This window comes from Squalius cephalus (genome assembly GCF_949319135.1).
Source record: "Squalius cephalus genome assembly, chromosome: 20".
NCBI lineage: Eukaryota > Metazoa > Chordata > Actinopteri > Cypriniformes > Leuciscidae > Squalius > Squalius cephalus.
In genome coordinates, this window is record NC_137141.1 from 35,564,734 (window position 1) to 35,579,836 (window position 15,103).

The 15,103-nt window shown below is 49.2% G+C and overlaps 1 protein-coding gene across 6 annotated transcripts in view; it reads left to right on the forward strand.

Annotated features, from left to right (window-relative positions):
* fancm (FA complementation group M) overlaps nucleotides 1-13,640 on the forward strand; it is a 45,503-nt gene extending 31,863 nt beyond the window's left edge. For 3 of the 6 annotated variants that reach the window (XM_079852976.1, XM_079852977.1, XM_079852978.1), the window contains exons 20-22: nucleotides 4,828-5,164; nucleotides 9,063-9,354; nucleotides 13,306-13,640. In XM_079852976.1, coding sequence (XP_079709102.1) covers nucleotides 4,828-5,164; nucleotides 9,063-9,354; nucleotides 13,306-13,396 — 720 coding nt within the window. In that variant the 3' untranslated portion in view covers nucleotides 13,397-13,640. The remainder of the gene's footprint in view (nucleotides 1-4,827; nucleotides 5,165-9,062; nucleotides 9,355-13,305) is intronic. The other 3 variants (XR_013819383.1, XR_013819384.1, XM_079852979.1) reach the window with 3 other exon arrangements.
* The last annotated feature ends 1,463 nt before the right edge of the window (nucleotides 13,641-15,103 follow it).

Below are 15,103 nucleotides of genomic sequence, written 5' to 3' on the forward strand. Positions count from 1 at the left end.
GCAGTGGTGTAAAGCGTGGGATGCAGTGGTGTAAAGCGTGGGATGCAGTGGCGTAAAGCGTGGGATGCAGTGGTGTAAAGCGTGGGATGCAGTGGTGTAAAGGGTGGGATGCAGTGGCGTAAAGCGTGGGATGCAGTGGCGTAAAGCGTGGGATGCAGTGGTGTAAAGCGTGGGGTGCAGTGGCGTAAAGCGTGGGATGCAGTGGTGTAAAGAGTGGGATGCAGTGGCGTAAAGCGTGGGATGCAGTGGTGTAAAGCGTGGGATGCAGTGGTGTAAAGCGTGGGGTGCAGTGGCGTAAAGCGTGGGATGCAGTGGCGTAAAGCGTGGGATGCAGTGGCGTAAAGCGTGGGGTGCAGTGGCGTAAAGCGTGGGATGCAGTGGCGTAAAGCGTGGGATGCAGTGGCGTAAAGGGTGGGATGCAGTGGCGTAAAGCGTGGGGTGCAGTGGCGTAAAGGGTGGGGTGCAGTGGCGTAAAGCGTGGGATGCAGTGGCGTAAAGCGTGGGATGCAGTGGCGTAAAGGGTGGGGTGCAGTGGCGTAAAGCGTGGGATGCAGTGGCGTAAAGCGTGGGATGCAGTGGAGTAAAGCGTGGGGTGCAGTGGTGTAAAGCGTGGGGTGCAGTGGTGTAAAGCGTGGGATGCAGTGGCGTAAAGCGTGGGGTGCAGTGGCGTAAAGGGTGGGATGCAGTGGCGTAAAGCGTGGGATGCAGTGGCGTAAAGCTTGGGATGCAGTGGCGTAAAGCGTGGGATGCAGTGGCGTAAAGCGTGGGATGCAGTGGCGTAAAGCGTGGGATGTAGTGGCGTAAAGCGTGGGGTGCAGTGGCGTAAAGGGTGGGGTGCAGTGGCGTAAAGCGTGGGATGCAGTGGCGTAAAGCGTGGGATGCAGTGGCGTAAAGGGTGGGGTGCAGTGGCGTAAAGCGTGGGATGCAGTGGCGTAAAGCGTGGGATGCAGTGGCGTAAAGCGTGGGGTGCAGTGGCGTAAAGGGTGGGATGCAGTGGCGTAAAGCGTGGGATGCAGTGGCGTAAAGCTTGGGATGCAGTGGCGTAAAGCGTGGGATGCAGTGGCGTAAAGCGTGGGATGTAGTGGCGTAAAGCGTGGGATGCAGTGGCGTAAAGCGTGGATGCAGTGGAGTACAGTAAAGTGTGAGATGCAGTGGCGTAAAGCGTGAGATGCGGTGGAGTAAAGCGAGGGGTGCAGTGGAGTAAAGCGTGGGATGCAGTGGCATAAAGCGTGGGGTGCAGTGGTGTAAAGCGTGGGATGCAGTGGCATAAAGCGTGGGGTGCAGTGGTGTAAAGCGTGGGATGCAGTGGAGTAAAGTGTGAGATGCAGTGGAGTAAAGCATGGGATGCAGTGGTGTAAAGCGTGGGATGCAGTGGTGTAAAGCGTGGGATGCAGTGGTGTAAAGCGTGGGATGCAGTGGAGTAAAGCGTGGGATGCAGTGGAGTAAAGTGTGAGATGCAGTGGTGGAAAGCGTGGGGTGCAGTGGCGTAAAGCGTGGGATGCAGTGGCGTAAAGCGTGGATGCAGTGGAGTAAAGTAAAGTGTGAGATGCAGTGGCGTAAAGTAAAGTGTGAGATGCAGTGGCGTAAAGCGTGGGATGCAGTGGCGTAAAGCGTGAGATGCAGTGGAGTAAAGCGTGGGGTGCAGTGGAGTAAAGCGTGGGGTGCAGTGGTGTAAAGCGTGGGATGCAGTGGAGTAAAGTAAAGTGTGAGATGCAGTGGCGTAAAGTAAAGCGTGGGATGCAGTGGCGTAAAGCGTGAGATGCAGTGGAGTAAAGCGAGGGGTGCAGTGGAGTAAAGCGTGGGGTGCAGTGGCGTAAAGTGTGGGGTGCAGTGGTGTAAAGCGTGGGGTGCAGTGGCGTAAAGCGTGGGATGCAGTGGCGTAAAGCGTGGGATGCAATGGCGTAAAGCGTGGGATGCAGTGGCGTGGGATGCAGTGGCGTAAAGCGTGGGATGCAGTGGTGTAAAGCAAGGGGTGCAGTGGGATGCAGTGGCGTAAAGCGTGGGATGCAGTGGCGTAAAGCGTGGGGTGCAGTGGCGTAAAGCGTGGGGTGCAGTGGTGTAAAGCGTGAGATGCAGTGGTGTAAAGCGTGAGATGCAGTGGTGTAAAGCGTGGGGTGCAGTGGTGTAAAGCGTGAGATGCAGTGGTGTAAAGGGTGGGGTGCAGTGGTGTAAAGGGTGGGGTGCAGTGGCGTAAAGCGTGGGATGCAGTGGCGTAAAGCAAGGGGTGCAGTGGGATGCAGTGTCGTAAAGCGTGGGATGCAGTGGTGTAAAGGGTGGGGTGCAGTGGCGTAAAGCGTGGGGTGCAGTGGTGTAAAGCAAGGGGTGCAGTGGTGTAAAGGGTGGGATGCAGTGTCGTAAAGCGTGGGATGCAGTGTCGTAAAGCGTGGGATGCAGTGGCGTAAAGCGTGAGATGCAGTGGTGTAAAGGGTGGGGTGCAGTGGCGTAAAGCGTGGGATGCAGTGGCGTAAAGCAAGGGGTGCAGTGGCGTAAAGCGTGGGATGCAGTGGTGTAAAGGGTGGGGTGCAGTGTCGTAAAGCGTGGGATGCAGTGGTGTAAAGGGTGGGGTGCAGTGGCGTAAAGCGTGGGGTGCAGTGGTGTAAAGCAAGGGGTGCAGTGGGATGCAGTGTCGTAAAGCGTGGGATGCAGTGGTGTAAAGCGTGGGCTGCAGTGGCGTAAAGCGTGGGGTGCAGTGGTGTAAAGCGTGAGATGCAGTGGTGTAAAGCGTGAGATGCAGTGGTGTAAAGCGTGGGGTGCAGTGGCGTAAAGCGTGAGATGCAGTGGTGTAAAGGGTGGGGTGCAGTGACGTAAAGCGTGAGATGCAGTGGTGTAAAGGGTGGGGTGCAGTGGCGTAAAGCATGGGATGCAGTGGCGTAAAGCGAGGGGTGCAGTGGTGTAAAGCGTGAGATGCAGTGGTGTAAAGGGTGGGGTGCAGTGGCGTAAAGCGTGGGATGCAGTGGCGTAAAGCAAGGGGTGCAGTGGGATGCAGTGTCGTAAAGCGTGGGATGCAGTGGCGTAAAGCGTGGGCTGCAGTGGCGTAAAGCGTGGGGTGCAGTGGTGTAAAGCGTGAGATGCAGTGTCGTAAAGCGTGGGATGCAGTGGTGTAAAGGGTGGGGTGCAGTGGCGTAAAGCGTGGGGTGCAGTGGTGTAAAGCAAGGGGTGCAGTGGGATGCAGTGTCGTAAAGCGTGGGATGCAGTGGTGTAAAGGGTGGGGTGCAGTGGCGTAAAGCGTGGGGTGCAGTGGTGTAAAGCAAGGGGTGCAGTGGGGTGCAGTGTCGTAAAGCGTGGGATGCAGTGGTGTAAAGGGTGGGGTGCAGTGGCGTAAAGCGTGGGGTGCAGTGGTGTAAAGCAAGGGGTGCAGTGGGATGCAGTGTCGTAAAGCGTGGGATGCAGTGGTGTAAAGCGTGGGCTGCAGTGGCGTAAAGCGTGGGGTGCAGTGGTGTAAAGCGTGAGATGCAGTGGTGTAAAGCGTGAGATGCAGTGGTGTAAAGCGTGGGGTGCAGTGGCGTAAAGCGTGAGATGCAGTGGTGTAAAGGGTGGGGTGCAGTGACGTAAAGCGTGAGATGCAGTGGTGTAAAGGGTGGGGTGCAGTGGCGTAAAGCATGGGATGCAGTGGCGTAAAGCGAGGGGTGCAGTGGTGTAAAGCGTGAGATGCAGTGGTGTAAAGGGTGGGGTGCAGTGGCGTAAAGCGTGGGATGCAGTGGCGTAAAGCAAGGGGTGCAGTGGGATGCAGTGTCGTAAAGCGTGGGATGCAGTGGCGTAAAGCGTGGGCTGCAGTGGCGTAAAGCGTGGGGTGCAGTGGTGTAAAGCGTGAGATGCAGTGTCGTAAAGCGTGGGATGCAGTGGAGTAAAGCGTGGGATGCAGTGTCGTAAAGCGTGGGATGCAGTGGTGTAAAGGGTGGGGTGCAGTGGCGTAAAGCGTGGGGTGCAGTGGTGTAAAGCAAGGGGTGCAGTGGGATGCAGTGTCGTAAAGCGTGGGATGCAGTGGCGTAAAGCGTGGGCTGCAGTGGCGTAAAGCGTGGGGTGCAGTGGTGTAAAGCGTGAGATGCAGTGGTGTAAAGCGTGAGATGCAGTGGTGTAAAGCGTGGGGTGCAGTGGCGTAAAGCGTGAGATGCAGTGGTGTAAAGGGTGGGGTGCAGTGACGTAAAGCGTGAGATGCAGTGGTGTAAAGGGTGGGGTGCAGTGGCGTAAAGCATGGGATGCAGTGGCGTAAAGCGAGGGGTGCAGTGGTGTAAAGCGTGGGATGCAGTGGTGTAAAGCGTGGGATGCAGTGGTGTAAAGCGTGGGGTGCAGTGGCGTAAAGCGTGGGGTGCAGTGGTGTAAAGGGTGGGGTGCAGTGGTGTAAAGCGTGGGATGCAGTGGAGTAAAGCGTGGGGTGCAGTGGTGTAAAGGGTGGGGTGCAGTGGTGTAAAGCGTGGGATGCAGTGGAGTAAAGCGTGGGATGCAGTGGTATAAAGCGTGGGATGCAGTGGAGTAAAGCGTGGGATGCAGTGGATTAAAGCGTGGGATGCAGTGGAGTAAAGCGTGGGATGCAGTGGAGTAAAGCGTGGTGTGGAGTGAGGTAAAGCGTGGGATGCAGTGGAGTAAAGCGTGGGATGCAGTGGAGTAAAGCGTGGTGTGGAGTGAGGTAAAGCGTGGGATGCAGTGGAGTAAAGCGTGGGGTGCAGTGGAGTAAAGCATGGTGTGGAGTGAGGTAAAGCGTGGGATGCAGTGGGGTAAAGCATGGGATGCAGACGTCCCAAAACTTTTGCCAATATAGTGTATTTAACTTGTGTTTTTCAACACTATTATAGTGTATTTTAATGTTTTTCATGTGTGTTTCATCTGCAGGTGAACGAGTCGATCCAGAGTGTGTCTCATCTGCAGGCGAACGAGTCGATCCGGAGTGTGTCAGACGCTCCTCTGAGAGTGTTAGTGGACGGTCGCTGCATCAGCGCAGGGTCAGAGGTCGTGTCTCGTCTGCGTCTGCGCCATGGCCTGCAGGTTCAGGTGTGTTCTCTGGTCAGCGCAGACTTCATCGTGAGCAGCCGCATGTGTGTGGATTTGCAGAGCGAGTCCGAGGTCTCGAGCGTTCAGAACCGCAGACGCCTGACGGAGCGCATCCAGCGGCTGCAGGAGGAGTACGAGCGCGTGTGTGTGATCGTGCAGAGCGAGCGCAGCAAACCTGGTGAGAGAGAGAGAGAGAGAGAGAGAGAGAGAGAGAGAGAGAGAGAGAGAGAGAGAGAGAGTGTGTGTGAGAATGAGTGAGAGAGAGAGAGAGTGTGTGTGTGTGAGAGAGAGCGAGACCTGTGAGAACCACTAGCGTGAATGTGTCTCGATGTCGGACGCTCATGATCAGTGTTGGGGAAAGTTACTTTGAAAAGTAATTCATTACTCCCGTTCGTTACTCCCAGAAAAAGTAACTAATTGCGTTACTTAGTAACTTTTTCTGAACTTTTTCATAAACTTTTTACTTAGTTACTTTTGCGTTACTTTTTCTCACCTGGGCTGGGCTTGCTTGTTTGTTTTTTAATAACAACAAAAAAAGTTTTCATTTTGCCAAATATTAAGGCCCTTTCACGCCAAAAGTGAAATGAATAATCCTCAGGCTGAAGGAAATTCTGATTTACTCCTGTACTCCTGTACAGTAGAGTACAGTAGAGGTAGAGTAGTGTAGAGTACAGTAGAGGTAGAGGTAGAGTACAGTAGAGTACAGTAGAGGTAGAGTACAGTAGAGGTAGAGTACAGTAGAGGTAGAGTACAGTAGAGGTAGAGTAGTGTAGAGTACAGTAGAGGTAGAGTACAGTAGAGGTAGAGTGCAGTAGAGGTAGAGTGCAGTAGAGGTAGAGTGCAGTAGAGGTAGAGTGCAGTAGAGGTAGAGTGCAGTAGAGGTAGAGTGCAGTAGAGTACAGTAGAGGTAGAGTACAGTAGAGGTAGAGTACAGTAGAGGTAGAGTACAGTAGTGTACAGTAGAGGTAGTGTACAGTAGAGGTAGAGTACAGTAGAGGTAGAGTACAGTAGAGGTAGAGTACAGTAGAGGTAGAGTACAGTAGAGGTAGAGTACAGTAGAGGTAGAGTACAGTAGAGGTAGAGTACAGTAGAGGTAGAGTGGTAGAGTAGTGTAGAGGTAGAGTGCAGTAGAGTGCAGTAGAGTGCAGTAGAGTGCAGTAGAGGTAGAGTGCAGTAGAGGTAGAGTGCAGTAGAGGTAGAGTGCAGTAGAGGTAGAGTGCAGTAGAGGTAGAGTGCAGTAGAGGTAGAGTACAGTAGAGGTAGAGTAGTGTAGAGGTAGAGTACAGTAGAGGTAGAGTAGTGTAGAGGTAGAGTACGGTAGAGTACGGTAGAGTACGGTAGAGTACGGTAGAGTGAGGTAGAGTACGGTAGAGTGAGGTAGAGTGAGGTAGAGTGAGGTAGAGTGAGGTAGAGTGAGGTAGAGTGAGGTAGAGTGAGGTAGAGTACGGTAGAGTACGGTAGAGTACAGTAGAGTACAGTAGAGGTAGAGTACAGTAGAGGTAGAGTACAGTAGTGTACAGTAGAGGTAGTGTGGAGTACAGTAGAGGGCGCCGCTCAAACAAACCTTTCAGCTGCTGTTCTGGATTTAAAGGTCCCATGACATGCTACTTTTTGTAGGCTTTAATATAGGCCTTAGTGGTCCCTAGTACTGTATCTGAAATCTCTTTTCAAAAATTCAGCCTCGGTGCAGAATTATAGCCACTACAAGCCAGTCCCAGAATGAGCTTCCTTCAGACAGGCCGTTTCGGTGTCTGTAGCTTTAAATGCTAATGAGGAGGAGAAAGGCGGCGCAAGGTGGAGGGTGGGTGTGGCCTTGACCATCTTGCGCAACGGTACCGGTCCGTGCATGTTTACGTTGGATATAGCAATGGCACGAAGACACGCAGTCGTTCAAGCATTTCAGTTTGACCCAGAATCTGATCCGGATGGAGAAGCAACAACTCAGCGGTTCCAGCAGGACGTTTCCGAATGGTTAGTTTAAAATATTATGTCTGGATACGGTACTTTATTCGGATGGTTTACAGTTATTATCATGTAGCTAACGCTAACCTACTGTTGCCTTTTCATGAGAGATCTGTAACATCTGTAATTTATCTTATTACAATTACATCATCAAGCTCTGCGATCTTGAAATTCGGATATCGCGCGCGCCGTATAACCAACAGGAAAACGGTTATCCAAATAACAAAGAAGTGTACAACACTCGCGTTACAGTGTGTGTATTCACACACATAAACTGCATAGCTGCATAACTAATGTGACAGCCACATTCTATGTGTAACAGTCTAGGCAACCATAAACAGTAAAGCAACATATATATCATTAGTTGACTTACTTGTCCGAGGTGTGTAGCTGAGCCAAAGAGAGTGATCCAGACTTTAGTTTCAGACGTTCAGCAAGCCCAGCTCTGTATTAACCCTTCGGTGTTCATTTGTACATCCAATTATTGAGCACTTGTTATGCTTCGCTCGCTCAAAAGCCATGATATCTCTCGTGGACTAACTAAAATCGCGCGCGCGCGTTCCTACTTCCTAGCTCATTTTCTCATGGGCGGAAAATATTCTCTGGGCGGGCAAAGCAGAGACAGGGGAGGTAACATTCCTCCTTGTAACGTCACAAGGAGGAGATTCAAGATCAGCGCGATTGAGCTTCCATTTTCTCAAAGGCAGAGAAAGATAGCAAAAGCTCGATTTACACCGATTGAAATTTCTAGAAACTTGGGGACCATATACAGGCTAGGGGAACTCATATTAATGTTAAAAAACCTCAGAAAGTGAAAATTTCATGTCATGGGACCTTTAAGAACAATAGGATATAGGGGAAGAAAGTTCAACACTTATTTCTAAATCTAATCTAACGTCATTTTTGCTTATTAGTATGGTTGAATTAGATTATTGAAGGTCAGCAGCAAAGACATTGGACATAGAGTTAATGCATGTTCATATTTAGTCTAGAACTAAAATAAACATCATGTTTACACAGCGCACACACAACACCTCCTCACTTTTATTCTCTCAACATGTGGACAGGAGAGCTGTCAGTCAATAAATGTGAAAAGGTAACTAGCGTTACTTATTTGAAAAAGTAACTTAGATATTTTGTTGTAAATTGAAAAAGTAATGCGTTACTTTACTAGTTACTTGAAAAAGTAATCTGATTACCAACACTGCTCATGATCACGTGACTCTGGCTACGTTTACATGAACAACTTTTGTTTCAATCAGATTTAATTTCTTCCGATTGAAGAATCCGAACGTAGTGTTTACATGAACGCTAAACGTGATTGGGTTGATGTGCGTGTTTTTATGTCACAAACTTTAAATCGGAATTCCGTTCTGTGCCTCATACGTGCATAAACCACCCCTTTCAATCCGATCGAAATTTCATTGGGATCGAGCTCAATCGGACGAGTAAGGTGTTTTACATGAAGGCTTTTCAATCCGATAGAGCCATCAATCCGATTACTAACGGATTATTTGGCTGCATTTAAACGTAGCCAGTGTTCTCTCTCATGATGTCAGACACACTAAAGAAAGACTACATGCCGGAGCCTATATAATATATTCAATCGTGCATACCTATAGACTGAACGCGTAATACGCGTGTGAACGCCGTCTGTGTTTTCACAGGTTTGCGTTTTTGAGGTTTGCGCAGAGATTACCTTTTTTTCAAAAAATTTCAAGGCTTGCACCTTGGAACATATTTCAGGGTTTGCGTTCTCGAGCCAGGCACTGTTGAGTGCAAAAGAGCAGCCGGAGCCCGTTGAGTTTTTTCTGTTAAAATGGTGTTGTGTAAACGGCCCCAAAGTTAATAACTAATGATCTTTTCAACGGAAGTGAATCATCAAAACTAACTTTATCTGGACAATAACTTTATTCTAGAGCTGCTGTAAAGCCAAACACTCTCTGTTACTGTAATCTCCTGTCATCACTGTAAAGCTGCTTTTAAACAATCTATATTGTTAAAAGCACCATATAAATGAAGGTGGCTTGACACTCATGATCATGTGATGCAGTGTTCTCTCATGATGTCAGACACTCATGATCACGACACACTTTTCTCTCTCATGATGTCAGGCGAGGCGGCGCGAGTGTTTCAGCGTAGCCGCTATTACGACGGGACACTAGCGGCGCTGGTGAAGGCGGGCGTTCGGCTCCTGGTCAGCAATGGCCCGGACCAAACCGCCTCGATTCTGAGTGACCTCACGCATGTGGAGAACAGGAAAGGTCAGGCTATCAACGTACCCCTGGAGGTTAAAGGTCACCGGCAGCAGGCTCTTCAGTTCTGCCTGACGCTGCCGAACGTGAGCTACATCACTGCGCTGAACATGTGCCATCGCTACAGCTCCGTCGGTCACATGATCCACAGGTACGTGGACTGCACACCCGCTCCTGAAGTGAAGTGACTCTGGACTGACTGTAGTGAAGTGACTCTGGACTGACTGAAGTGAAGTGACTCTGGACTGACTTGAAGTGACTCCGGACTGACTGAAAAGAAGTGACTCTGGACTGACTCAGGTTTGAAGTGAAGTGACTCCGGACTGACTGAAGTGAAGCGACTCCGGACTGACTGAAGTGAAGTGACTCCGAGTGAAGTGACTCCGGACTGACTGAAATGACTCTGGACTGACTGAAGTGAAGTGACTCCGGACTGACTGTAGTGAAGTGACTCCGGACTGACTGAAGTGACTCTGGACTGACTGAAGTGACTCCGGACTGACTTTAGTGAAGTGACTCCGGACTGACTGAAGTGACTCTGGACTGACTGAAGTGAAGTGACTCCGGACTGACTGAAGTGACTCTGGACTGACTGAAGTGAAGTGACTCCGGACTGACTGAAGTGACTCTGGACTGACTGAAGTGAAGTGACTCCGGACTGACTGAAATGACTCTGGACAGACTGAAGTGAAGTGACTCCGGACTGACTGAAGTGAAGTGACTCCGGACTGACTGTAGTGAAGTGACTCCGGACTGACTGAAGTGACTCTGGACTGACTGAAGTGACTCCGGACTGACTGTAGTGAAGTGACTCCGGACTGACTGAAGTGACTCTGGACTGACTGAAGTGAAGTGACTCCGGACTGACTGAAGTGACTCTGGACTGACTGAAGTGAAGTGACTCCGGACTGACTGAAGTGACTCTGGACTGACTGAAGTGAAGTGACTCCGGACTGACTGAAATTACTCTGGACAGACTGAAGTGAAGTGACTCCGGACTGACTGAAGTGAAGTGACTCCGGACTGACTGAAGTGAAGTGACTCCGGACTGACTGAAGTGACTCCGGACTGACTGAAGTGACTCTGGAATGACTGAAGTGACTCTGGACTGACTGAAGTAAAGTGACTCCGGACTGACTGAAATGACTCTGGACAGACTGAAGTGAAGTGACTCCGGACTGACTGTAGTGAAGTGACTCCGGACTGACTGAAGTGAAGTGACTCCGGACTGACTGAAATGACTCTGGACAGACTGAAGTGAAGTGACTCCGGACTGACTGTAGTGAAGTGACTCCGGACTGACTGAAGTGAAGTGACTCCGGACTGACTGAAGTGACTCCGGACTGACTGTAGTGAAGTGACTCCGGACTGACTGAAGTGACTCTGGACTGACTGAAGTGAAGTGACTCCGGACTGACTGTAGTGAAGTGACTCCGGACTGACTGTAGTGAAGTGACTCCGGACTGACTGAAGTGAAGTGACTCCGGACTGACTGAAGTGAAGTGACTCCGGACTGACTGTAGTGAAGTGACTCCGGACTGACTGAAGTGACTCCGGACTGATTGAAGTGAAGTGACTCCGGACTGACTGAAGTGACTCCGGACTGACTGTAGTGAAGTGACTCCGGACTGACTGAAGTGACTCTGGACTGACTGAAGTGACTCCGGACTGACTGTAGTGAAGTGACTCCGGACTGACTGAAGTGACTCTGGACTGAGTGAAGTGACTCTGGACTGACTGTAGTGAAGTGACTCCGGACTGACTGAAGTGACTCTGGACTGACTGAAGTGACTCTGGACTGACTGAAGTGAAGTGACTCCGGACTGACTGAAGTGACTCCGGACTGACTGAAGTGACTCTGGACTGACTGAAGTGAAGTGACTCCGGACTGACTGAAGTGACTCCGGACTAGGGCTGTCAATCTTCCTCTATAATACTATTCGAATTCCATTCCTTATTTTATTTAATATTCGAATAATATTCGAATATTAAATGCTCAAATGTATCCTATTATTATATGAATCATGACGCATCGTTGCCATGAAAAACAGCGTTGCTATGGACGCGGAACGGACTATTTTCTTTAGCGGAAGCAATACAATCGTTTTTAAATCAATAAACTCCTTTTTAAATCAATATTTTGTGTAAAATTATTTATTTATTTTGTAGGTAGCCGTGTAATAAGTTCAGCCTGTCGGGGTTGTTATTCGCTATAACAACCGCCTCGCTATACATTATCTTACTTGGCGGACAGCTGGTAACAGTTAAGCCCCGTGATGAGGAGATCAGAAAAGAATAATTCTTGCCTGTTTTAGCGGCGGTTCCTAGGACAGATCGCCTAGCTTGTCAGGGTGTAACGTTGTCAGTTTTTCCATTTAGGGTTTGAAATCCAAACACCTTCAACACATCGCTTCTCAAATTGTCAGGAGTGGTGATCTCCGTTTCCGTGCAGACATTGCTCTCCGCGATTTTTGACAGTATTGTTATGATACAGCGTGGATAACGTGCACAATTGTGTTACGATTCAAAAACGTTATTGTTCATCTGACGAAACAAAAGCATTTCATTTTCACATGCGCGCGAGAAAGGCAAGATTGCATAATTTTTTTAATTTTTAAAATGTACATAAAAAAAGCAATATTCGAATAGGAACTTCAGCATTCGAATAGTACTGATTTTTTTAATATTCGAATTATATTCGAATTTCGGAATTCGTTCCAACAGCCCTACTCCGGACTGACTGAAGTGACTCTGGACTGACTGTAGTGAAGTGACTCCGGACTGACTGAAGTGACTCCGGACTGACTGAAGTGACTCTGGACTGACTGAAGTGAAGTGACTCCGGACTGACTGAAGTGACTCCGGACTGACTGAAGTGACTCTGGACTGACTGAAGTGAAGTGACTCCGGACTGACTGAAGTGACTCCGGACTGACTGAAGTGACTCTGGACTGACTGAAGTGAAGTGACTCCGGACTGACTGAAGTGACTCCGGACTGACTGAAGTGACTCCGGACTGACTGAAGTGACTCTGGACTGACTGAAGTGAAGTGACTCCGGACTGACTGAAGTGACTCTGGACTGACTGAAGTGACTATGGACTGACTGAAGTGAAGTGACTCCGGACTGACTGAAGTGACTCTGGACTGACTGAAGTGACTCCGGACTGACTGAAGTGACTCCGGACTGACTGAAGTGACTCCGGACTGACTGAAGTGACTCTGGACTGACTGAAGTGACTCCGGACTGACTGTAGTGAAGTGACTCCGGACTGACTGAAGTGACTCTGGACTGACTGAAGTGAAGTGACTCTGGACTGACTGAAGTGAAGTGACTCCGGACTGACTGAAGTGACTCCGGACTGACTGAAGTGACTCCGGACTGACTGAAGTGACTCTGGACTGAGTGAAGTGACTCTGGACTGACTGAAGTGAAGTGACTCCGGACTGACTGAAGTGACTCTGGACTGACTGAAGTGAAGTGACTCTGGACTGACTGAAGTGACTCTGGACTGACTGAAGTGACTCTGGACTGAGTGAAGTGACTCTGGACTGACTGAAGTGAAGTGACTCCGGACTGACTGAAGTGACTCTGGACTGACTGAAGTGACTCTGGACAGACTGAAGTGAAGTGACTCCGGACTGACTGTAGTGAAGTGACTCCGGACTGACTGTAGTGACTCCGGACTGACTGTAGTGAAGTGACTCCGGACTGACTGTAGTGAAGTGACTCCGGACTGACTGAAGTGACTCTGGACTGACTGAAGTGAAGTGACTCCGGACTGACTATAGTGACTCCGGACTGATTGAAGTGAAGTGACTCTGGACTGACTGAAGTGACTCTGGACTGACTGAAGTGAAGTGACTCCGGACTGACTGTAGTGAAGTGACTCCGGACTGACTGTAGTGACTCCGGACTGACTGAAGTGAAGTGACTCTGGACTGACTGAAGTGACTCTGGACTGACTGAAGTGAAGTGACTCCGGACTGACTGAAGTGACTCTGGACTGACTGAAGTGAAGTGACTCCGGACTGACTGAAGTGACTCTGGACTGACTCAGGTTTGAAGTGAAGTGACTCTGGTTTTGTGCTGTGTGTTTCAGCTCAGTGCAGGATCTGCAGGCGTGTGCGTGTGTGAGCCGCTCCCGAGCCGAGGGCATCTACCGTTGTCTGCGCTACAGCTACTGCTGCTAATGCTAACTCACTCACTCTCTGCACTTTAACACGTAATGAACTATTGATTTATTATTATGATGTCACACAGACGGTGGAATAATCAGGATTATATCGTGATGTCAGTATGTGTGTGTTTTCTGTTAAGGAAAGTTCTGTACAGATCGGATTATGAATATTGCCATAATGGTAATTCTGTCATGAAGTATTTATGTTTACAGGTGCCATTTTGAGAAATAAAAGAGCTCTGTTTTTAATAACCGTTCAGCTGTTTTCTCCTTCAGCATGAGTGTGTGTGTGAGAGAGAGTGTGTTACTGAGTGAGTGTGTGAGTTTGAGTGTGTTACTGAGTGAGTGTGTGAGTTTGAGTGAGTTACTGAGTGAGTGTGTGAGAGAGTGTTACTGAGTGAGTGTGTGAGAGAGTGTGTTACTGAGTGAGTGTGTGAGAGAGAGTGTGTTACTGAGTGAGTGTGAGAGAGAGAGTGTGTTACTGAGTGAGTGTGTGAGTTTGAGTGAGTTACTGAGTGAGTGTGTGAGAGAGTGTTACTGAGTGAGTGTGTGAGAGAGTGTTACTGAGTGAGTGTGTGAGAGAGTGTGTTACTGAGTGAGTGTGTGAGAGAGAGTGTGTTACTGAGTGAGTGTGAGAGAGAGAGTGTGTTACTGAGTGAGTGTGTGAGTTTGAGTGTGTTACTGAGTGAGTGTGTGAGAGTGTGTTACTGAGTGAGTGTGTGAGAGAGTGTTACTGAGTGAGTGTGTGAGAGTGTTACTGAGTGAGTGTGTGAGAGAGAGTGTGTTACTGAGTGAGTGTGTGAGTTTGAGTGTGTTACTGAGTGAGTGTGTGAGAGAGTGTTACTGAGTGAGTGTGTGAGAGAGTGTTACTGAGTGAGTGTGTGAGAGAGAGTGTTACTGAGTGAGTGTGTGAGTTTGAGTGTGTTACTGAGTGAGTGTGAGAGAGAGTGTGTTACTGAGTGAGTGTGTGAGTTTGAGTGTTACTGAGTGAGTGTGTGAGTTTGAGTGTTACTGAGTGAGTGTGTGAGTTTGAGTGTTACTGAGTGAGTGTGTGAGTTTGAGTGTTACTGAGTGAGTGTGAGAGAGAGTGTGTTACTGAGTGAGTGTGTGAGAGAGAGTGTGTTACTGAGTGAGTGTGAGAGAGAGTGTGTTACTGAGTGTGTGTGAGAGAGAGTGTGTTACTGAGTGAGTGTGTGAGTTTGAGTGTGTTACTGAGTGAGTGTGTGAGTTTGAGTGTGTTACTGAGTGAGTGTGAGAGAGAGTGTGTTACTGAGTGAGTGTGTGAGTTTGAGTGAGTGTGAGAGAGAGTGTGTGTGTGAGAGAGAGTGTGTTACTGAGTGAGTGTGAGAGAGAGTGTGTTACTGAGTGTGTGTGTGTGAGAGAGAGTGTGTTACTGAGTGAGTGTGTGAGTTTGAGTGTGTTACTGAGTGAGTGTGTGAGTTTGAGTGAGTTACTGAGTGAGTGTGTGAGAGAGAGTGTGTTACTGAGTGAGTGTGTGAGTTTGAGTGTGTTACTGAGTGAGTGTGTGAGTTTGAGTGTGTTACTGAGTGAGTGTGAGAGAGAGTGTGTTACTGAGTGAGTGTGTGAGTTTGAGTTTGTTACTGAGTGAGTGTGTGAGTTTGAGTGTGTTACTGAGTGAGTGTGAGAGAGAGTGTGTTACTGAGTGAGTGTGTGAGTTTGAGTGAGTTACTGAGTGAGTGTGAGAGAGTGTGTTACTGAG